Consider the following 25,047-nt stretch of genomic DNA (forward strand, 5'->3'; position numbering starts at 1 on the left):
GGATAGAAGGTAATTGATCGGTACCTCTTTCATACAGACACGAGACAACCTACATGAATTCCATAGTGGCTCAACATGAGGCTGATGAGCAAATGCATGTATCCCTACATTCGGTGCATTTGTGAAAGAACACTGTTGTTTTTTGTTAGGAGAGAGAAATGAGGAAGATCGTAAGGATAGGGAGGGTCTGTAAATCAGGTGCAGCTGATATATGCTGCAAAAGTGTGGTGTTTAAACGGTGCAGTTGATTGAACATCATATCCTATTTAGTAGTTGTAGATACAAAGGAAATTAGCCCCCTTAAGTCCATTCCACTCGTGAAACCCAACCCAAATATTTACTATACCTATGCAACAGGTCACAAGCATTGGTTTTGCCGTTGAATGTCAGAGTAATGAGTGTGCAGATTTTGTTCTTCTTTAAAAAGCATAAGGTCTCATATATATATATATTCCACCGACCCGGAAAAGTTGAAAGCCGTGCGAGAGTGGCCGACCCCGAAGGATAAACATGAAGTTAGAAGCTTTCTGGGACTATGCGCGTATTACAGGCGATTTATTTCAGGGTTTTCCAACATTGCGAAACCACTAATGAAACTAACGGAAGAGAAACGAACCTTCCAGTGGATTCCAGAAGTGGAGGCCACTTTTCAAACGCTAAAGGGTGCCCTATGTGCTGCCCCTATTCTTGCCTACCCACAGCCAGGAGAGAAATCATTGTGGACACAGATGCAAATAATGTCGGTATTGGAGGAGTACTCTCTCAAATACAGGACGGACAAGAGCGTGTCATAGCTTACTTCAGCAAGACGCTAAACAAAGCAGAGAGAAACTACTGCGTCACCCGTCGAGAACTACTTGCCATAGTGAGGACGCTGGAAGATTTCCACAAATACCTCTATGGACAACAGTTCCATCTGCAAACGGACCACTCTGCGCTTACCTGGCTTATGAGTTTCAGGAACTTAAAAGGGCAAACTGTCTTAGTCTTTGACCTATTTTTGTAATTTAAAGACTGAATTACTTTTATTTACCCCCCCCCCAAATAATACTTTATTTCAGTATGATTCAAATTTGGTAAAATAAACACTTCTTAGTACTGGCAAACTTACAGAGTCTCATATGGATTTAATCAAACAAAGAGCTTTGTTTAATTTATGGCAGAGATATTGTATATGAGTGGGCCAGCTTAAGTTATCTGTGATATAAATACCTAAACATTTTAAATTTACCCTTTAAGTTGTATACAGGGTGTATCAAAACTCANTATAGTTTTTTCAAGTGATATGTTTTATTAAAAAATATAAAGACTTCATGGCAAAAAAATGTGGACATCCATAATTACAGCACACAAAGAAAACTAAATCTGCATGTAAATCATTGCAATACAGTTCTTTAAAAAAAATCATTATAAATATGGGTATCACCTTCTATAATAAGGTCCCTGAGCAGATAAAAAAAAATTTAACTCCTTTAAGAGGGACTTAAAATCCTTTCTGTTGAAACATTCCATTTATTCCATTGATGAATATATATCCCTTAAATTCTGAAGTGAGTGTGTTATGGTTTTATGTTATGACAAATATCTTGTCCTCACTTCATCTATAAAAGAAAATGTTGGATGTTGGGTTTCTTTTGGTATTGAATTTTGAAAGTGGGACAATGTATAGTATGATTGATGTGTATGAAATCTGTCGGTAATTAAGTTTCATAGTATTGTTGACTCATGTATGATATGTATGTTATTTTAATATGTACAGTAGTAATTGACTTGTTCTACTCGTATATCCAGCGGTTGTATCTCCAAATATGGATTCTCAGAACAAATAAACTGATTGATTGATTGATATTGTATATGAGTGGCCCAGATTAAGTTATCTGTGACATAAAGACCTAAAAATTTTAAATTTGATGAGTATGTTATTTCTTTATTTTTTAGATACAGAATGGGGCCATGAGTTAAACTAGATCCTCTTCCCTGAAACAGTATTGCTTTAGTCTTTAAAGTGTTTATTATTAGTGGTCTTTTCATCTAAAAGCTGTACTTCAACAAATTGCGTTCTACTGGTAGGGTATGAATTCATCCACGAGTGTATTTTCGCTCTAAGTCCATACAGCTCCAATTTGGCAAGCAGTAGTTTATGATTTATTACATCAAAGGCCCATAACTGACAGCTTATTATCTAATGCTTTCTGGATATCCTCTATGAAGGTTTGTGTTGCTGTATTGGTAGATTTCTACTTTCTGAAGCCATTTCAAGCCCCAGATATCATGTTGTGTTTCTTTAGGAAGGTCAGTACTCTCTATTAAAAATGGTCTATAATTGGAGATTTCCTGTTTCCCACATTTTCTGTGAACAGGCCAAACTTTTGTAATCTTCATCAAATTTGGAAAGGTTCCAGAACATAATGAAATGTTAATGTTTTATCTGTGTATTGATGTTTGGATTAAGTCTTGTTTCTGACAGCAGTGTGAGATAACTGTAGTCATGTACATTGTCTATCATCTTTAGTTTTTCCGGTCTCAATCTTTTGGAAACTGGAACTGTGTCAACCTGATGAAGTAGGGGCAGAGAGGCCTTTGGACAGTTTTGTCTCTTGGAATTTTTGTGCTGTGAAAAGATTAGCAATGACAGTCATGTTTGTTGATACTTCAGATTAAATAAAAACCATAAATATTAGTTTATTTATTTCCTGCTATAGAGTATTATGTGATAGAGCAATACAATAGTGTTTCCAAAAATATGTTAGTAGTATATTTATAGGTTTGGAAATATGAATTGTTAAAACTATATATATATATATATATGACAATTGTACTGTTTCACCTAATTTTGTTCCTTTTTCAAAGGGGCATACAATTAAAAATCATTTACATATTCAGAATTAAGTTTTTTGTGAAATAGCTCCATCAAAAGGCAAATATACTTAAACTAGTCTGAGTGCTTTGTTTATGTGCATAGTTTCCCTGTAGAAGATAAAATTCATAGATTCTATCTCAAATCACCCTGGAATTTCTCACAATAAATTATTTTTTTACACTAGTTATGAATATATTTGCAACTAAAATAGGTTACTTAAGCAGCAGTAAATTCTTAATTTGATAAAACTTTCAGTACTGAAACATTTTATAATTTCAAAGATAAGAAATATGAAAGGACTGACAAATGACAAGGCATTTCAGAAGCTTTATGTGCCACACTAGATAAAATTAATGAAGGTAAATCTGTCGATGTGTTTAAGCATCATACCATGAAAATGTATAAGGGAGTGCAGGTGTAGTTCCATGCATTCATCTTGGAACCAAATGTAGGTGAGTTATCAGTTTCACACCCAGCCTGGCTTACCAGGACGCATTCACCCACTTTCAGTAATTTACCATCAGGAAGTAGAAGTTATTTGCTCTTCTAGAATAAGTTGACAGAGGAAAGTTTGTGATAAGTCAATCTCTAGCACAATGAGCCCCACCAAATGTCATAATGATTTCTATTTCTTAATTATTCCTGAATCAGAGCACAAAGTTGAAGAAACAGAAGAAGACCTTATGAGATTATAATGCTATTAATATTCAAATTACTTTTTTATTATTATTATTTATTATACAGTCTCTCAAATTTTACTTTGGATCTAGTAATGTCTCCTTACAAGAAGAAGAGGAAATCACTTACGGTATCAAGCATATATTTCACATATGACTAATTTCAGATACTCTCACTAAGTTACATAATTTTCTGTTGGCAATAATATATTCTCACTTCACTGGCTTCTCGTACAGTGTTATAGAATTCACACATAGATGCGTGGCCTGTGTTCATGAAGTAACACTGATTTGTGTTCAGCACATACACATCCCACAGCCACCATCTCCCACTGCCTCCACACATTTCTTGCTTGGTCTCTGCCTCCTCTTGAGCCCCTAATTAATGACACCACAGCAACTTTAATGGTAATACATCTATGTGTTCCATGTAGTGCACATTGTGAGCCATCACATACACATTTTGCTGTGAGGAGAATACGTGGCCATATGCGGTCTGGGTTGATGTGGGGCCATAGTTGTGTGGGGCAGCCACCCACAGGTTCCTTGGGTTGATATGGAAGCCAGGATGGCTGAACAGAAAGTGAGTTCAGAATTCGAGAATCAACATGATGGATCAATGGTTCGTTCATACTAGAAGGACATGAGACAGGGCTGTAGAAAAGAAACTTCAAGGCTGCTTCAGGTAAATGAGCAAATTCTTTGTCAAGTTCAGAAGAAAGGCTGCTAGAACGTTTTCTCCCAGGTTGCAGAACTTCAGTCTTGCAAGAAAAATTTTGAGGGTCACAGGATGGAGACGAGATGTGACTCCTTAAAGATCCAGGTGGGATGTTGGTGTGTCCAGAATCACCTTTACTGTAATTCAGATGGTCACTGGACTCTATCGTAAATGTAGAAGCAATTTCACCATGCTTTTTCATAAGGAGAGGAATAATTTTTGATACAGAATTAAAAAATGAATGGGAAGCTTTCTTGCCAGGAAAAGATTTAGTTGATTTTAAATGGGTACTCAGAGATGAACTAATGTGAGGATGCTGCTTGCCCGTAGAAGCCAAGTTATTGACTTTATATAAATAAGATGTAGAAAATGGAAGCTGATGTTTCTCATCACTTTCTTTTCTATGTATATTGTTATCTTTGATGGTGGAAGTGTCATAAAATTTTGGAAATTCTGATATCTCTTCTGCTTTAGCATTCATATATTGACTAATTGATACAATGGAATGTTTTAGTTTACTGTGGAAATTATTAATATTTGGTGATACAGGAACAGAAAATTCTTTATGGAATTTCAGTATTTCACTGAGGGTAATCATTGGGAAATGAATGAATGGTTTACCATTTTTTTCCATATCTGCTGGAATAGATGTACTTAGAAATGTTTTCAGAATTTTCTTCATGTCCACAAGAAATGATCTTTTATGTTTATTATAAATTAAACATGCAAGCCTTTTCCTTTCCATATCAGGTTGAGCAGCAGCTAACAGTTTCTGTACATCCAGCAGTGGACGTCTTCTACATGCATCCAATACATCTGTTATATCTTTTGACTCAGGAATCATATTTTGAAGAATCTGTTTCATTAAACATCCATGTTCTTCAAGGACTGAAACAGAACAAAACCATTAACCCTTTCTAAAATTGTATACTGGAATGTATGTACTATAAATTACAATAAGTTCTCTCAAAATGTTATTTGATAGAGTAATATTGGTTGCATTTTAGGTTCAGTGTTACAATTTCACTAATATTTACATTGTTATTTTTGTCCTTCAGGTGTACACATTTGTTTTAAGCAGATTTATACAGCCACATACCTGAATTGTCAGAGGCTCTGTGTCCAAAAAGATTATATGAAATTAGTTTCTGTGCTTTATTTGTTTTGGGAGGAACTAATGAGAGCTGAGTCACAGCTGTAGTAATGTCAAATGTGGTTGGACGCAGGCAATGGGTGCTTGTAGAAGCCAGCCAGATGGCTGACATGAAACAGCAGATCATGATGACGACGATGATGATGATGCTGTGTTTTGACATTACATCTATTGTAACATTAAAGTGTGCTCAGTATAATTCAAACTATTTAAATATGAATTATGTTTCTTCATAAAAGCACAGACTCAATATGTGAATTTATAACAACAGTGAAAAAACAACACTAAAACACTTTGTTAGACTCTCTGGTGGTAGACACACCCTAAAGAAAGGACACGAGTATCATTGTTCTGGTTCGGTTGTGAACTTCGATATGGGAACGTAAAACATCACTGTGCTTCTTTAAATGAATTTTTTGTATCAAAACAGTTTCAGTACAAACTTCTGAATAAGAAGACGAAAACTGAAGAAATTCTGAAGTTTGCATGTTCTTATAAGTGTCGTCACTGCCTATGGTAAGGCCTCCTCCTACACACATGAGGAACTAGCATCACGCATGTGAGTTGTTTCTACAGTGAAACCCACACAGGCCACTTTATTCTTTATGCCACTTTTACAGTTATGGATGAAGGGTATACTTTGGTGTTAAAGGAACAGTAATTCTTTTATTTTTTATTTTTAATTAAAAGGCGGGGATGACAAAATGCACGAGAGGAGTGCAGAATATAGCAATTATTAGATTATAAAGGGTTCTGGTGATGGTTTATAACACACAGAATTACTGGGTTTTGGGACTTTTTCATCGTCCTGTGTTCTAGAGAATAGAAAACATGATGTTTCAGAAACAGAATCTATTTCTGTCCTCAGGTGAAGGGGGAGAATCCACCTACTCAGTTGGGCCCCTTAGAAAGAACTAATCTCAGTCGTTCAACCAGTGACTGAAATTAGCTTTTTCTAAGGGGCCCAGCTGAGTAGGATACTTCTCCCCCTTCATCCAGTTTCCGAACGTCATGTTTTCTATTCTCTAGAACACCAGACGATGGAAAAATTCCAAATACCCAGTAATAACAATTATTGTGTGTTAGGTCAGTTAATGATCACATGTCAACCACTCAGGTTGTAAACAAAGGAAAACCATAAGAAATCAAGATGGGTAATTTTGGCTGAAATTCAAATTGAGTACACACAAATATCAAAGCAGCAGTGCTAATCATTGTTACCATGGCTTCTCAGAGAGTATGGTTATTATTTTGTAAGGTTTTGTAGGGTAATTGATGCAAGTAAAGAGGATGGCCTAGAAGTAAACACAGAGAAAACTAAGTATATGTTGCTGTCTCGTCACCAAAATGCAGAGCAAAATTATGACATGAAGATAGGAAACAGATGTTTTGAAAAAGTGACACAGTTCAGATATTTGGGAACAATGATAACAGATCGAAATCTGATTCAGGAGGAAATTAAGAGGAGATTGAACTCAGGTAATGCTTGCTACCATTCAGTCCAAAACCTTTTGTCTTCTTGTCTGCTGTCCAAAAATATAAAAATTAGAATATACAAAACTATAATTTTGCCTGTGATTCTGTGTGGGTGTGAAGCTTGGTCTCTGACATTAAGGGAGGAACATAGGCTGAGGGTGTAAGTTTTGAGGTTTTCACGGCGATGACTATGAAGAAAGTCGTTTTCTGGGTTTTGGCGCCGTGTATTCTTCGTTTTGGCTAACATTTCGGAGGAACATATCGCCTCCATCTTCAGAGCAGGTGATTGGCTTGTGAATGCAGAGAGCAGTAGCTGTGTGTCGATGGGTAGCCTCCCCATAGAAGAATACTATGTAAGTTTTGAGGTTTTCACGGCGATGACTATGAAGAAAGTCGTCTTCTGGGTTTTGGCACCGTGTATTCTTCGTTTTGGCTGATGTTCCTCTGAAACGTCAGCCAAAACGAAGAATACACGCGCCAAAACCCAGAAGACGACTTTCTTCACAGGCTGAGGGTGTTTGAGAACAGGGTGTTGAAGAAAATATTTGGACCGAAGAGGAATGAAGTAACAGGAGGCTGGAGAAAACTACATAATGATGAGCTTTATAACTCTTCTCCAAGTATAATTAGAATGATCAAGTTAAGGACGATGAGGTGGGCAGGGCATGTAGCACAAATGGGGGAGACGAGGAATGCATATAGGATATTGGTGGGAAAGCCAGAAGGAAAGAGACCACTGGGAAGACCAAGGCATAGGTGGGTGGACAATATTAAATGGATCTTAGAGAGATAGGATGGGATGTTATGGATGGGATTGACCTGGCTCAGGACAGGGACCAGTGGAGGGCTCTTGTGAACACAGTAATGAACCTTTGGGTTCCATAAAATGCTGGGAAATTCTCAAGTAGCTGCAGAATTGGCAGTTCCTCCAGAAGGGCTCAGCTCCATGAGTAGGTAAATAAGTAAGTAAGTAAGGTTTCATCCTGTTCGTGTATGCCTTAAATGATCACAGTACACTAGCAGTACAAAATTATATTTATATTATATTATATAAAAAGCCTGACATAAATTATCCAATCAACAAAATGGATAATTACCCTATTTCCTTAGAAGGAAAATCTGAAAAATTAGTAGCTATAAAACAAATACTATAGAACAGCCACTACTCACCAATTATAATAAAATCATGCAAAAAAAACAACATAAAAGGAAAGATTAATTAACAACATAAACCCACCCAGAAACCAGAACAAAAATCTGCCATTTTCATACACTTCAGCAAGGAAAGTAGAACAATCTCCTGATTATTTAGATGTTATTGTAAAAACAGCTTTCCGGAGTATCAGTCCCACAAGAGACAACCTGAAATAAAAGATACCATAAACCGACCTTTTCAACATTAGTGTGGCATTTATCAATTAGCTTGTCAAGACTGCTCAAAAGAAGAGATGAATAGAACCTTTACAGTTAGATATAATACACTTATATTGGCCATAAAATCAAATAAAACTAATGAAAACTGTACACAACACAGAACAGAAATTGGACATTGCTACAGTTGTCTTGTAGATATGGTGAACATTCTGGCCAAAACCAGGGGGACCAACTACATGAACAAACTTGACAAATTTCATATACACAGAATTAGTAAGCAAGCCAACCATATGATTAATATTTACAGAGAATGGCAATCTGATTTACAGTGTAATCTTGAATTCATTAGATAATGACATTGTCATGAAGAAAATACAATCCATAATTCCATTAAAAGAAAAACCATTATTTTTAAACTCAACTGGAAAGGAAATAGGTTGTAGCCAGCAAGTAAGAAATCCACAGAATCTCATATGTTAAGAACTACACAAATTGACAAAAGGAATACTTAACATTCTTTTATATAATTTTAGATATCTGTCAATAAGTATTACAAATTCCAAATCCTGGTATGAAGCTATCTACTGGAATAATGTGGTGAGCCACAGGACTTCTACAGAAGGTGTAACCAGTAGCAAGAATGTAAACAAACCCCATAATTCATTAAACGCAGCTCAACATAAAAGAAAGATGTTTAAAACCTGTACAAAAACAGTATCAAGTCATACTTATCCCACAAGAAATTGATGTACATCTGTCTAAGTGTAACATTCTTGATAAAAACTTGTTGTATTAGACTCACCTAGACTTGGATAATATATACATATGAGATTTTATTAACACAAATTTTATATGCTTTTATGCAGTACTTTAGCAGGTAGAGGGTGTCGCGTGGTCAGAGCAATAAATCCCCATGTCCGTAAAGTTGGCACTAACTTCACTGACAAGCAGCAGTTGCTCAGTTGGTATAGTTTGCTTGCAGACTAAAACCACAGAGTTCTTTTTATGCAGTAGTCTTTTAATGTTTCACTTTACAGTGCAAGAAGGATCCACCTTGGAGAACAAATATAATAATCCTTACAAAACTGTACTCTCCTTGCAGTTCTGGATTTCAATTAAATTTGGCACAGGAAGGGTCCATACTATAAGCTGTTACATAAATTATTTCTAGTTTATACCCGTACAATGACCCCTATATGCTAAACGAGTTTTGATTGGCTGTTTAACAGCACACTCAGTATCAAGACTAGCACCACATCACTGATGGTAAGGAAGCAGTTGTGGCATAACTGCAGTACTATCCCAGCATGTGCTTGGAAGGGCTAAGGAAAACCATGAGACCCTCAGTCAGGATAGTAGATGTCCTGGCTGGGATTCAGGCCTATCTCCCAAATATAAGTCTAGGGCATTATCACTGGACCAACAGGTGTCTGGTTCAGTTCTTGATCACAGGGCTGACTGTTCCGACTGACACTTTTGGTACGATGTCTGGATAGTACCTTGAAATAGGCCCTGACCATATACAGTTCACTGGACAGGGGCATCCTCTCACACAATTCAGTTCCAAGTAACATCTGCAATTGAGGAAGCATCATTAAATAACTAAAAATCCATCCTTCCTACATGAAGTTCCAAGCTAGCTTCACAGAATTCCGCATTGCATAAATTATAGCCCTCACAATATCCATATGTTTTTGTAGCTTCATTTAGAATTCTGTCAGATGCAGAGACTATATAGTGTCAAATAGTAATGATGAATGAATGATGAATTGGAAATGATTTGACAAGAAATAGTCATGACTTAATTTAGATACCATTCCTGCATATGCCTGGAGGAACCAAGGAAAATCACAAATATCTTAGGACAGGTGATGTCCCAGCTGAAATTTGAAGTGACCACCTTGCAGTGTTTTACCGATAAGCCAACCCACCTGGTGACATCAGTATTGTGGTGTGTAAAGGAATAAGAGAAAAAATTATTTTTGCTGCACTCTGATATCTTAGTGCAATCATCTGTGTGGAAGTTGATTTTTCTGCAACAAATGAATACGAAGATATGAAAAACAGCAATGAAGACATTTGTGTGAACCACTGGAACACATGACTAGAACTACATAAGTTCTTATGTTGAGAATTAACTGTGATATTTTGATGGCATGATGGAAGAAGGAGCTTAAACGCTTTCATTTCTCTAAGAAAAAATGTATTTGTATTTCTTTTTTTGGGGGGGGGGGACAGAATTACCTTCCAGGACTTTATTCTGAGTGAAGCATAGTAGAGTCCTATTTAAAACCGTTTTCTAATTACAGTTTAGTTTATAATATATTGACAGTATTACTAAAGACATTGAAAATAATTGAGATATGCTATGATATATTGTATAGAGAAGTAAAGAGGCAAAGTTGTCCCTATGCTTAATTAATTAAGCACTATACCATATGGGGGAGTGGATGTCTAGATCCATGTATTCTTGACCTCAGCACTAGTTGCAGGTGAATAGTCAGCTTCACGCCCTGGCTGCTTTACCCACTAGGGGAAAGCATCCAGTACCCATTGGATAGTAGGCTGGGTGGGCCTTAAAACTGGTCAGGATAATAAGGTGTGTGTGTGGGGGGGATTGCTCATACTGGCACTTGAACAGTGACCCCTTGGCTGTCCAGACCATGCCAACTGCCCTATCCTGGCTCAAAATATGTGTCAGGAATTTTCAGATCCTTGTTTCCTAGAAGTAAAAATCACTTACCAAAATTATCATTTAGAAGACGTTTGTAAAAGTAAAGTAAAGTAAGTAAAGGTATCCCTGTAACGGGCTGTGTAGGCCAATAGGGTTGTGAGAGGTTGAGGTTCCCACATTTTCTAGACAATCAGCTCATAGATGGCGGTGAGGTTGTCAGCCTTACGTGCCAGCCGCCCTTTACCCCCAAGAACATTCCAAGAATATTCCTGGTACTCATTTCTGTTAGAGGCTGAGTCGACCCCAGAGCCATAGTGGGGCTGGAAGGATTAGGTAAATTGAAAAGAAAATCCAATGACCTCATCAGGATTCGATCCCATGACCTTCCAGCTTGTAGTATAGTGCCTCAAACAACTACGCTACCGCATTCCAGTGTGACTGAGAGCTAAGTGGTGATGTGCTGGCAAAGCCCACGCTGGACACATAGGCAAAGTTTGCAACACATGAAACTGCAGAAAACATGCCTGTGGGATGGATAACCTCTGATCCTTCTAGTTGGGGATTTACAGGTCAGTAGTGACAGTAAATAACAAATAGTTTCCTCATAAATGCCACACACTGAACCTGATAACTATAATATTCAACAGGTATTCCATTTCTTCAGTCCTTTCAGGCAAATGCTGGTATAGTTATCTCAATTAGGCCACAACAACCTCCTTCCAAATCCTGTCCAGTTCATTATTGATCTAACTTCCTACCATCTGATGCTGTGATACTTAGAGCATTCCAGAATAATGCCGTCAAAAAGAGAGAAGACTATAAACACAAGTAAAGGCAGAGATGGCTAGGGCAAGGGGCAAGCATGGCTTGTAAGAAAGCTTTGTTACAAATATGAGGTTTCCATAAATAAAAAATAAAAACATAATCTTAGTAATTTAAAATAATCTGAAATCCTGATGATATGCTTAACCTGACCAGCACTTTTCTGTTCCTCATTTTATCTAGGTTATTCTGTACTTACTTTCCCATGGCATTTTCTTTGAATGAAATGTGGTATACACATACTGTACACATTTCTTTATTAATATGGTGTTGGACTTTTGCCTTCAATAAAGACACAATCCTACAGCCCTTGAAATGGACTTGTACAAGTTTTGAACAGTCTCTAGTGGAATTTCTATACCATTCTTCTTGAAGAGCATCTTAACATTTCTATAGAGATGTTGGAGGTGGGAATCTGTTCCTCACTCTAGTCTCCAAAAACTGAGCAGAGTGGTTCAGTTATGTTAAAATGTGGTGATTGTGCTGGCCAGGGAAGATACTGAAGTTCACCTTCATGCTCTTCAAGCCATCACTGAACAGTTCCAGCTGTTTGTGAATGGAGGCAACATCATCTTGGAAAAGTGCATTGTTTGGAAATAACATCTGGATCATGGGATGCACCTCTTTACCCAGTCTATCCATGTACTCCCTTGCAGTGATTCAGCCATGAAGGGTAATAATTGGACCAGCAGAATACCACGCTATTGCAGCCCAAACAATCACAGAACCTTCCCAGTGTTTTACTGTTGGAACCAGGCATTCTGAATTGTAGGCTTCCTTGGGTGTTCTCCAAATGCAAACTCTTCTTGATGTAGGGAACGGCATGAAGGACAGCTTATCTGACTACATTATGTGTTTCCAGCTGTCTCATGTCCACAGTTTGTGGTTGTGTCATCATTGTTTACACATTACTTTTAGTAATCAGAGGTTTAGGAACTGCAGCTCAGTTCACATTGGACAGTTTTAGTGGAAACTGACTTCAAGATGAATATTCAGTTCTGCCATTTTGTCACCTGCGCCGCAGCAGATCTGTGATTTTTCAAGACAATCCTTCTCAATGTATTACAATCTTTTTTCTGTCAATATTGATTTTTGCCCACTGCTCCTCTTTGCTGATGTTGTCTTCCTATGATTCATGTATGCTGACATAACCTTAGGCACTGTCACTCTCAATACACATAATAATTTGGTAGGTTTTGTAACAGATGCTCCAGCTAAACATGCACCAGCAATATGTCCTCTTTCAAAATCGGACAAGTCTCCCACTTTCCGATTCTTTCACATGAACTGTCACTCAACACAATCACTAATGCACTTACATGAGCACTACAGAGTTTAAACAAATGCAAGAACATTCACTGTTGCCAACTTTTAATGTAGGAAACACAAATTCTAGCGCTCAATTTCTTAGTGTTTCCACAATTTTGTTCACCCTCTGTACTTCACAGTACATCAACATTTGTAGCAAAATACAAAGCTTTAAATCTCTAGTGATGCAAAGAATAATGCCTCTCTCTTCCACATGCCTATCTATATGTCTTAAAAAGAGTTTCTCAACTCCCACAGTTATTGATCTCTGACTAGCACAAGCACCAAGTACATCTTTACATTTTAAATCTCCTTTTGATAAAATAACACAAAGGACTTTCATGCATGTACTCTGTTATTCTGTAAGAAGATTAAGTTATTCTTTACTATTCCCTGGAGATGGAGATTATCTCCTACCCTCCTTAGGAAAGCAAGAGTGGCATATATGTACATTTGAAAGCTGTGAAATAGCAAGAAGGCTGATATCAAGATCTCACTGTGCACAGCCATGAGGTCTGGTCATTTCATGTATTTATGTAGGTTCAGTTGGGGTTCTTGCATTTTGTCCTGTCATTAATTCCATTTATCTTTATATTCTTCCAGAAATATCAGAAATATTTCAAAATTTGAAGAGTTAACCTGCCATCCCACATTAGGTGGGCCAAATGTCAGGTGGTAATACCAAGTGGGTCCTTTGATCTCTTATTTTAGACATCATTCTGGATGTCCTTCAGCACTATCAATATGAAATAACTTCACTGTTTATGATGTGCTAACAGTTGTATCATAGTAAGCAATATGAAGTTTAGCTATGTGTTGGCAATACAGACAGCAGCAAGACATGAACAGTACCATCTTCTGGGGTATAACACCATGTAGTCTGTTGAAAGTCAGCTGACGTTTTGGAGGAAAATATCGCCTCCATCTTCAGGGTGAAAGTAGGTGGCAAGCAGAGGCAATATGTTCTTCCGAAATGTCAGTTGACTTTCAACAGACTACATGGTGTCATATCCCAGAAGATGGTACTCTTCACAATCACAGCTGCAAGAACCTCATATCCTATACACTGATATGATAATACTAGGTTCATCACTTAACAAGCAGTAGTAAGATTTCACAAGCAAGTGAACTCAAATGGTATCATTTCTTATTTGCATTAGGGAGGTGAGTGGTTTGAATCTTGGCTGGGACACCAGCTACCCAGATTGAGGTTTCTTGTGGTCTCTCGAGAGAAGTGCCAGGATGGTCTCTTAAATTAAATCATATGTGAAGAAAGCAGTCTTCTGGGATTTGGCACCGTGTATATGTGGTGTTAACCGACGTTTCGGAGGAACGTATCGCCTCCATCTTCAGGGTAGAAGAAAAAATATAAGAAATCCACAAGCGAAGAGACCGTGAGAGCCGGTAAAAACAGACAATCTTACATAAATCATATGCATTTCAAAATTCTTCCCAATTCATTATTTACAGACTTTATATAATCAGAGCTACTCACAGCATCATTAAATAATACAGCAAAAGTTAGGTCTGCACATATAGGGTAACATTCCTGGAATGTTAATTCCCATTTGTTTTATAATTCTGAAACAGTAGGACTTCTGCATCGACTACATAATTACTGTAACTTCTTGTTTGAAATCGTTTTTGCTGAGATAAGTATTAGGGCATGTAGACCTGTTGCTAGGCAATAACCACGAAATAAGCAACTATACAACAGCCGTTACTAAGTAACGGCCCTGCAAACAACCATATTTCCACGGCAACAGCTGCACTGCAATAGAGGAATGGTGTTTTCTGTGTGGTCCATGACAAAATGATTATAAGCAGGAAAAGTTAGTGGAGAGAGTTAGAGGTTGGGAGAGTTCAAATCTGAGACAGTACAATATGGTCATGAGTTCTGTAAGACTCGGACACAAGAATAACTGCACTGGTGAGGACCGGCAGCAATTGTAAATGACAGAACTGTCCTCTTGCTAGAGAGGGCGCCCCACATGAACAAACCTGAAACTGACAGTAATAAAATATCTGGCTTGGGCCCCAAACGGGCCACTGACACCAAGATAGACTGGCCGCCTGACTGTCGGTTGTAACATAACTTAATTTTGACTTTGGAAAGAGTTAGTTGAGTTGAGTTGGTTGGTGAGTTCATGAGGACTGTTGTGAGCTGTTGCTGTCAGAAGCTGGGAGCTGAGGCCGGGGGCAGTATGGAACCCATAGAGGAAGGAGAATGTCTGCTGTTGGTAGCTGCTACCAAGCAGTAAGATGTGACTGTGGACACTAGTGTGTGGTGTGTTTGTACAATAGTGAAGTGTAAGGTGTAGTCATGTGCTGTTTCAAAGTGTAAGAGTTCAGTAAATCCTATTACCAAGCCAAACCCTGTCTACAGTCACTAAATCACGTGACAATATGTAGTGAGTTACGACTATTACTCCATAATCATCACTTTTCTCATTTGGGGTTGTACAGTGGGCCAAATAATGGCCAATGTACCAAGTGGACTGTCTCACCCTTACTTACTTATGGAGCTGAAGCGGTTAGTCGCTGGCTTCCCACCGTCGTGGCCCAGGTTCAATCCTGGGGTCTGGTCAAGTGGGATTTGTGGTGGACAAAGTGGCACTGGGGCAGGTTTTCTGAGAGTACTTCGGTTTCCTCTGCCAATCTTCATTCCTCCAATTGCTCCACAATCATCCTCACGTATCATCTGGGGCTGGTACAATAGGCCAGAAGTGGCCACAGTACAAGGGATTTAGTCCCATTCCACTAGCAATAAATAAAAAATACTTATGGAGCCAAACCATTCTTGAGGAGTAGCCAAATATGCAGCTACTCAAGAATTTCCCAGCATTTTATGGAACCCGGAGGTTCATTACCATGATCACAAAAGCCTGCCACTGTTCCCTATCCTGAAACAGATCAATCCAATCCATCCCATCACGCTACCCCAAGAAATTAAAAGAAAAAATACGTTCAAGATGTGTGCAGAAAACACATGGCTCTTCAAGTATGTCCATTACTGATGTCCACTTTTAAATAAACTGGAATGTGCTGACAGATCTTAAGAGAACTCCTCAATATAAAAGTTCAAAAACATGTGTTCAGTGGTTCTTTAGCTGTTACATGTGCGCAGAAATACGTTGTGAAGTTCACAGGCACACTTCTGCAGCTTCTCACTGTGAACATATACAAATAAAAAGATGCAAAGATGTTACGTGAACAAATGGAAACTTTCTTTGAGGAAGTGCCAAGTCTAACCAGGCCACTGAACAACAGCATGTCATGTCCACTCTCTGAGCCACTCACTGCTCCCTCTAGGGCATCAAAAGAGCAGCAAAGGAGAGACCTGCCAATGAAAACAAGCAAGACCACACTGCACATATACCATACAGCCATGGCATCACTGACACTACTCCAGGCTACTGAAGAAAAAAGGCATTCGCACAATTAAGAAACCATTTTACCAAAATGGCATCCCACTTTAGGTTCACCAACCCCCAGTTCAAGAAAATGGGGTTTATAACATATGCTCATGTGGCAGGGTGTAAACTGTCCAAAAGGGCCACCACATACACACCAAGATTTCAGAACATGTCACACACATCACAATGAAGAACCAGCCATCAGCAGTAGCTGAGCATTGCAGAAATATAACACAACATCACCTTTAACAGAACAGAGGTAGCAGCCAGTATTTGGACCTACAGCTCCCTACATCATCAGGGAAGCCATTGAAACTACAGAACACCTCTGTAATCTCAACTGCGAAGATGCATACAGGTTGAGTACAGCTTGGCTCCAAGTCCTTCCTCCAAAATTCACTGGTGAATGACCTTCACCAAGAAATCGCCAGGCTCTCTTTCCTCTCTATGTAGGGAGAAGAAGGAAAACATCAAATAAACTTCCCACCACCTCCTGACCTAAGCATGGGGTTGCTGAAACATTTTTCCCCATCTCCCCTCGAAGTCACCTGGTTGCCAAGAAGTCACCTATTTTCATAAACTACATAGTCCCTCCTTGAAAGACCTTTCACCACCTTTTTTTTAATTCACCTTAACTCCAAACCACTTTTCATCACCTGTTTTCACTAACTACATGGTCACAGTCTACTGGTTAGCACCCCACTTCTCTGTTTATCCAATCACAGCTTCACCTTCCCCGAAGTTGGTGATTGCAAGGATTTTTTAAAAACCTTCAGCATTTGATGCAGCCTATTCCCAAATGCCAGAGCCACACTGCATATTCATCAGATCAGGCTGTGTTGAGACTACATGTCTCAATTTATGGTGACATTTAAGATGCATTCTATGGAAACAGGTTTGCTGATCTGAGGATAGAAAAGGCTTACATTAAGAGTTCCATCTTCTGCAATATAACGCCTTGTAGTCTGTTGAAAGCCAACTGATGTTAGGGAGGAACATGTTGTCTCTATCTTCAGAGTCAAAGAATAATCTGAGCTCTGCTAGGCACCTGCTTTCATGCTCGGCTTATGGATTACATGGTGTTACATTCTACAAGACAGAACTCTTTGAGAACCTCAAACCCTATAAGGACCACATTATTTTGCATACATTTTGTAGTTCTGCTTCCTACAATCCTACATTGAATGGTGTGAGTTCTGCTGCCCTTTAGAAGGTCAAATGACAGCCATCATGTGCTGCTGATGCAAGGATATTTATTACATGGATATGGAAGTGTGACAGCTTAGGGTGACATTTCATTCACACCAAATTGAAGTGGATTACAAGTTAACAGAGTGAAACAAAGATATAAATGTAAATCTACTTTCCTAACAAAAATATGGGAAAACAAAAAATAAGGATATTTTTAAAATTCAGGTTTCAGAAGCTACTATCAAGGCATATTAAGAGGTGGGACTGAATTGAAGGTAAGCAAATTATAGAAAGAAAAAAAAAACATATTTTTATTAATATACATGAATTCATATATATAACATGGGAAAATAAATATATTTCATTTAGTTATAACAGATGCAAAATTATACAAATTGAATGAACACTGTCTGGAACATGAAGCCAGTCTTTCATTTGTTGCAACTGAATATCAAAGGATGGACATGTGTTGGCCAAAAATAACATGCACTGGGTGATATATAATTCCTTCTGTTTGACTGCCACACAATTAAAATGGACATTCTGTGACAGTTACTCATAAAATGGTAACGCAGCTGACTGTTGGGCTCAGTATACATAGTGTGACAATTAAGTTCCCGAATTGACGCCATTACAGTAATACTACTAATATCATTCATCAGAGATAAACATGACTAGTTTCAACTTGTTTAGTTGATGCAAGTGAGAATTACAATTGTTTTGGTGAAGTTACTTTTTTTTTGTCATGTTGAAGGTTTCAAAATGGAACAAAACATAATGAATAAGGTTTGTGTAAAATTAAAGAAAACAGCTACTGAAACATTTGAAATGTTTAAAAGTGTGTACGGTGAAGAATGTTTATTGAGAAGAAATGTGTTTCAATGGCATAAAAGGTTCATAGAAGCTCAGAAAGTGGGAATGGAAAAACTGCAAGTGAAAACAACGTTGACTGCACTTTTGATTCATTAATCATGAATTTGTGCAAGAAAAATAGACTGTAAATGGTAAATTTTATAAAAAGGTGATTAAGAGATAGATCACTCTAGTTCATCCGGTTAGGCCTGAGTTTCAGGAAAGTGGGCCCTGGTATTTTCTGCACGCCAATGCACCAGTGCATTCTTTTGGTGTTGTCTCAGAGCTTTTAGCGAAACGAGGGATCCCCATGTTATCCCATCTGCCCTACTCCCCTGATTTATCACTGGCTGACTTTTTTAATTTCCTAAATTAAAAATGAAATTTGAAGCTGTTTCGTCGATCCAATACACTCTGACAAGAGAACTGAAGGCAATATAGGAAGAAACATTTTCTTAGGCATTCGATTCATTGTACGAGCAATGTAAACATTGTGCAGAAGAGGGTGGGGACTGTATTGAGTGATGGTATTAATAAACATTCTTTATCTTTTTTGTGTGATTTTTATGGCCCCCAGCTCGGGAAATTGTCACACTGTGAGGATCTGCATCATACAATATGTCCTTCATCGCCATGCTGACGAAGACATTCGGCATCTGATACAAGATTGTTCCAGTGATGAATAAATAGAGATGTGATGCCATGTAGTCTAGTAGATGGGTACCAACTTTTCAGAGAAACCTTCTGCTTCCATCTTCAGGACAGAAGAATTAGATGTGAAGAAACCCCGAAGATGGATGCATGATTTTCATCCAGAATGTGGTTCCAGTCTACCAAAGTATGTGGCATTCAACCTGTCTGTGGAGTTCTGTAATATGTTGTGACAGTTGGATTCTCTGAATTTCCTTATGGTCTTTCAGAGAAACCTTGTGATTTTGCTACAAACTAGCATGCAGTAAATTGTCTGTTTTTTATGCAATTTTGAGAAAAAAGTCAAAGAATACTGAAATGGATTTAACTTAGAATGAAGGTAAACTGAACTGCCAAATGAATCTGAAAGAAAAGAATAACATGAAGCTGAAACTGTGTTTATATCACCCACCTGGTACCCCAGACAATCTGGTTGGTGTCAGTTGCCAAGTTTAATCTATTAGTAACAAGCAACAGTAGGATAATTCTTCAGATATGTGAGGTATGACTGAGCCATGTTATTTAGTGCTACTGGGAACAGAACGATATTAAGAAACAAGTTACTCCGCTTGTTTCAGAACTGACATTTTCTCATGGTAGTGAATATTAAAATTTCAGTACTCTACGATGTGACACTCTGCAGTCTGCTAAACAGATACCAAAGCTTCAGAGGAACTTGCTGCCTCTATCTTCATGGTGAACCCTGAAGATGGAGACAGCAGGTTCAATTTCCTCTGAAATGCTGGTGCCTGTGACAACCTATATAGAATCATGTGCTGAAAAACGATATCTTAACAAATGTTTTTAAGTTCTACCACAATGTTCTAAATGATGGATGTTTCACTGCGAATTCTACAACTGGGAATACACCGCTGTCCAAAAAGTATCTGACTTCATTTTTTGCCACTGTAAGTAATGGCCAAACGAGTGGGGAAACTGAGCGTAGTGGTAGAAGGGACTTTCATGCACATGTGTGATTTTTTGCTGACTCGCAACACTGCCGGATGCGTCTCTGACTGCCAGATAGCGAAGTGGTGTAACACATGTTCATCGCATTCTCCTTTCACTCAAGATGACAACGCTTGGAGCAGTGATACTGCATCAAGTTTTGTCAGGAACTTGGGGACACCCAAGCAGAAACAATCCGGAAAATTCAGCAGGCTTTCGGTGATGATGCAATGGGGGTCACTCAAATTAAAGAGTGGTTCAACCGCTTTAAAGATGGCTGTATGTCAGCGGACAGTGACCAGCATTCCAGGAGACTGTCAACAAGCTGAAATACTGATGTCATTAAAAAGGTGCACACACTGATCATGGAGGACCGTCGTTTGGCTATCTGGGAAGTTGCTGGTGGGGTTGGGATCAGCAGAGGTTCCGCAAACACAATTTTATCTGAGGATTTGGGCATGCAAAGAGTGGCGGCAAACTTTGCACCCAAGCTGCTTTTGTTGGAGCAGCAACAACTCCGCCTTGAGGTAGCGCAGGACATGCTGGAGTGCGCCAACAGGGATCTTGAGTTCCTGAAGACTGTGATCACTAGTGACAAGTTGTGGGTATATGGATATGACCCAGAAATCAAGGTCCAGGTATCACAAAAGAAGCATCCAACATTCCCAAGGCCCAAAAAAGCACGACAGTTTCGGAGCAATGTGAAGGTGTGTCTCTTTTTTGATTACCAGGGTGTTGTGCATCATGAGGATGCACCACTAGGCCAGACTGTCAATAAGGAGTACTACCAAGAAGTCCTCCGCCATCTTCGTGATGCAGTTCGGTGCAAGAGACCAGAGCTGTGGGACACACGCAACTGGCAGCTGCATCATGACAATGCCCCAGCTCATTCATCACACCTGATCCACGGTTTCCTGGCCAAGCACTGCATTCCGCAGATTTGTCAGGCTCCCTACTCTCCTGACATGGCTCCTTGTGATATCTGGCTGTTCCCAAGATTGAAGACACCGCTGAAAGGCTCCCGTTTTGATAGCCGCAAGGAGATCATATAGAATTTGATGGCGCAGCTGCACACCATTCCAAAAGAAGCCTTCCAGAATTACTTCCAGCGATGAAGGACCGCTGGGCTAAGTGTGTGGAGTCACAAGGAGCCTGCTTTGAAGGGTATTAGGTATTGTAACCACCCAGATACAGAACTTTGTTGGATACTTTTTGGACATAGTAGTATATTCAACATTTCATTTTGTGGAGGGAAAGTCTGGAACAGAAATGAAGCAGAACTACATTTTGTCACATAGTTCCACAGTCCCACTGTGCACTATTCTGTTATCATCACCAAATCTATCTTTCCTAATGAAAATTTAACCAGAAGAACATTTTCCATCTTTTTATAGACAGGGTTGGAGAGGTACTGCGCAATTTTACTGGTCAACTGATGCAGTCTACTTAGTTGCACAACCATGGCCACCAGTTTACAGTTTCATGCCTCCATCACCTGTAAGGTTTTCACCCCAGTGCTGCTCCCACTCCTCTGCCTAACCAACTTAACCCAAAAGTAGCAGGAGGGAAGACTGTGCAGATTGTTTTTAACAAATTTTTGGCCTTACAGGGCAGATGGTCATACTTCTAGGAAAACTCTGAATATTAGACTATTTTATGACTTCTTCTTCTGCACTGTTGACTGCTCCTCTTCCAGCTTCTACTGTACATCACATGTATTTACTGTACCGGGCTTCCTCTAATAAGTACATGTAGCATCACAAAGTTCTGGAACTGGGGCCACATCTCAAATCCTAAAGTACCATGAAGCTATCAGATGCAGTTGCTTTCAGCAGCTACACCCTTCTGTTAGTGTTCATGCAACTGTTTAACACAGAACCTGCTCCAGCACAATCTTGAGAGTTGGCAGGCTCATTGAAGAAAAGCCCTTCAACTGTCCTTCATGCATGGATGGTCTGAGACTGAGATGGGAAGTGGGAGGTGAAGCAGCATTGCTTCACACACCTCAGCAATAAACCAAACTAAATACGTGGAATGCCCTGCCAATTGTAAGACTTCCAACATCACACACTCTTTCAGTATACCTGCCACATCTCTGCAGTTTTTGCAGTGATGGTGACTCCTGCATGGCAGATCATTTGCTTTGGGGATTTTACAAGAAACAACAGATTCTGCCACTTGCAGCGAGCTTTAAGAGAAACTCAAAACACTGTATACTGCACTGATGAGTTGGCCTTTGATCCTCTTGCAGTCACTGCACAATGTGTCAGCAGGTGCAAAGCATCTTTGAGGATATGTGCGGCAATAACAAAGGAAATTCTGACTTCTCCTGCAAATGTTTCACCTACCTAATGACAACCAGAACACACAACTCCTTGCATCTGTCTCATGCTCATCTCGTTCTGTAACATTCAAGGTTGGACTCTCATGCAGCAATTCAATGAACCCTCATCTTGTTACATCTTTCTGGCACATTCAGCCAAGCTACTGCATATTCAGTGCAGATCACCTGAAACACATGCAGTGTCTTTATTGCCAATGTGTCCTATCCATGGGAAAGTTCTATGCTGGCCTGTTGCTCACACTCACCCACACTATGATGTAGCTGCCAAATACTGTGACTTGAGATACACTCTGTAACACATGCTAAAACTAAAAAATAAATATTCCTAAACTTAAGAAACAACACATAACAAATTATTATATGAGGAACATTAATACCATGGGCAAAATATTAAATGTTTGGTCTGTCTGCTTCATAAGCACATGTCTCTCCTATCCTATGTAACCATCTCACGTTTACATAAGCACCTGATATTTTAATATGTAATAACAAAACTGGTTTTAGTTCCATATTTTGACCTTTACCTTATTTTCTATATTGTTTATATTCATATTATGGTAAGCATAATCATTCATATTGTAAAAAGAAAGTTTCTTTAACAGTGTACCTTCTGCTAAATAAAAATACCAAATTTGGAATTTCAGACAAGCTATTTCCCTTAATAGTCTTATGTTTGTGCATCCAACTGATGGACACCAGCCTGTTCAGCAGAACAGCACTGTAATGTCACATTACATTGACTGACACCAATACTGTTCAGCAGTACAGCACCATGACACATTAGACTGTCTGACACCAGCCCTGTTCAGCAGAACAGCACTATATTGTCACATCACACTGACTGACGCCAGTACTGTTCAGAAGTATAGCACCATGTCACACAGATTGACTAACACTGGCTCTGTTCAGCAGAACAGGATCAAATGTCAAACCGAACCTGCTAATAGCAGCACTGTTCAGCAGTACAGCACCACACTGCCACATCATATTGACTTGACACAATCACTGTTCAGCACTACAGCACCACAACATCACATCAGATTAACTGACACCAGTACTGTTCAGCAGTACAGCAACACAGTGTCACATAGGATGGCTGACACTGGCCCTGTTCAACAGAACAATATCGCATGTCACACCCAACTGGCTCACACCAGTCTTGTTCAGCAGTACAGCACCAGAGTCACATAGGTTGACTGACACTTGCCCTGTTCAGCAGAACAGTATCATGTCACACCCATCTGGCTCACACCAGCCCTGTTCACCAGTACAGCACCAGTCACATAGGTTGGTTGACACTGGCCCTGTTCAGCAGAACAGTATCATGTCACATCCATCTGGCTCACACCAGCCCTGTTCACGAGTACAGCACCACAGTGTCACATAGGTTGGCTGACACTGGCCCTGTTCAGCAGAACAGTATCATGTCACATCCATCTGGCTCACACCAGCCCTGTTCACGAGTACAGCACCACAGTGTCACATAGGTTGGCTGACACTGGCCCTGTTCAGCAGAACAATATTGCACGTCACACCCAACTGCCTCACATCAGCCTTATTCAGCAGTATAGCACCACATCTTGATCCAAAAACCTACTGAACCACTTGCCGACTAGAATACTCCCTCCAGGTCTGGAGGTGGTGGAGGTGCCAATCTAAGACCAAAGTCCTGACTCTGAAGAAGACCCTGGGAGGCCAGCGAGGTAGGTGCAGCTCTGGTTGGCGATATAACAGGCTGTGGCATTACTGGGGGGCAGGCAGCAGTGATGGGGCTTGCAGTGGAACAGTGGCAACACTGCCACGGTTCCTCCAGGCAACTTGCATGATATGCATGGCCACACCTGAAAGAGTAAACATGAACTGAATTCTGAGGTTCAGAACAGCCTCACACTTCTGAGAGACTCAAGAAGTCAACTTCTCGATCTCCAGTTCAATCTTAATTTTTCAGTCCCGGATATTTATATTTTTCTGGAAACTGCTTTTGCATTGTGCACTGGAATCTGATGTTGAAAAGGACGGGTATCATATTCACCTGAATGGAAAATGAGTCTCCTCACATGCATGCACATGCACACACTAGAAGTTCTTAATTTTAGGCTTTTAGCAGGTCCATGACAAAGCCTGCAGTGTAGAAGAGTGAGATAGAAATATGTTTCAAAGTGAGAAGCCATGAAGGTGCCAAAGATGCCTTTACAGGTACGAAAGGAAACCAGTAATTCATTAACGTACAGTGTCGTGAGGTTCTACACTAACACAAGTGCCCTCACTGTAAAAAGTTGGCATGTCAGAAAACTAGTGTGAGTATGAAAGGAATGTGTCAAAATAATTGGGTGTTCCAGTTATGATTCATACTTCTAAGATTTTTGTTATAAAACATGCAGAACAAACAAAAAAAAAATTGTGAAGCAAACAAGAAAATGTCTTCTGTGGCAAACATCTGAAAACATAAACAAGAGACAGAGGAACTTAATGCTGATTCTATGCAAAATCATATGTACATATTCAAAGACAGAATGGAATTTTAGGTACAAGCAACATCATTTA

The 25,047-nt window shown here is 39.2% G+C and overlaps 1 protein-coding gene across 7 annotated transcripts in view; it reads right to left on the minus strand.

Moving 5' to 3' along the window:
- Positions 1–2,750: 2,750 nt before the first annotated feature.
- The window catches only part of LOC111862400 (vacuolar protein sorting-associated protein 8 homolog), an 83,003-nt gene continuing 60,706 nt past the window's right edge, over positions 2,751–25,047 (minus strand). For 2 of the 7 annotated variants that reach the window (XM_033750651.1, XM_023847752.2), the window contains exon 21: positions 21,305–24,344. In XM_033750651.1, coding sequence (XP_033606542.1) covers positions 24,116–24,344 — 229 coding nt within the window. In that variant the 3' untranslated portion in view covers positions 21,305–24,115. Of the gene's footprint in view, positions 5,144–8,121; positions 8,247–15,800; positions 15,823–16,721; positions 16,924–21,304; positions 24,345–25,047 lie in introns of those variants that run through there. The other 5 variants (XR_004512794.1, XR_002842424.2, XR_002842425.2 and 2 more) reach the window with 5 other exon arrangements.

This window comes from Cryptotermes secundus, unplaced genomic scaffold, assembly GCF_002891405.2.
Source record: "Cryptotermes secundus unplaced genomic scaffold, Csec_1.0 scaffold715, whole genome shotgun sequence".
Classification (NCBI taxonomy): Eukaryota; Metazoa; Arthropoda; class Insecta; order Blattodea; family Kalotermitidae; genus Cryptotermes; species Cryptotermes secundus.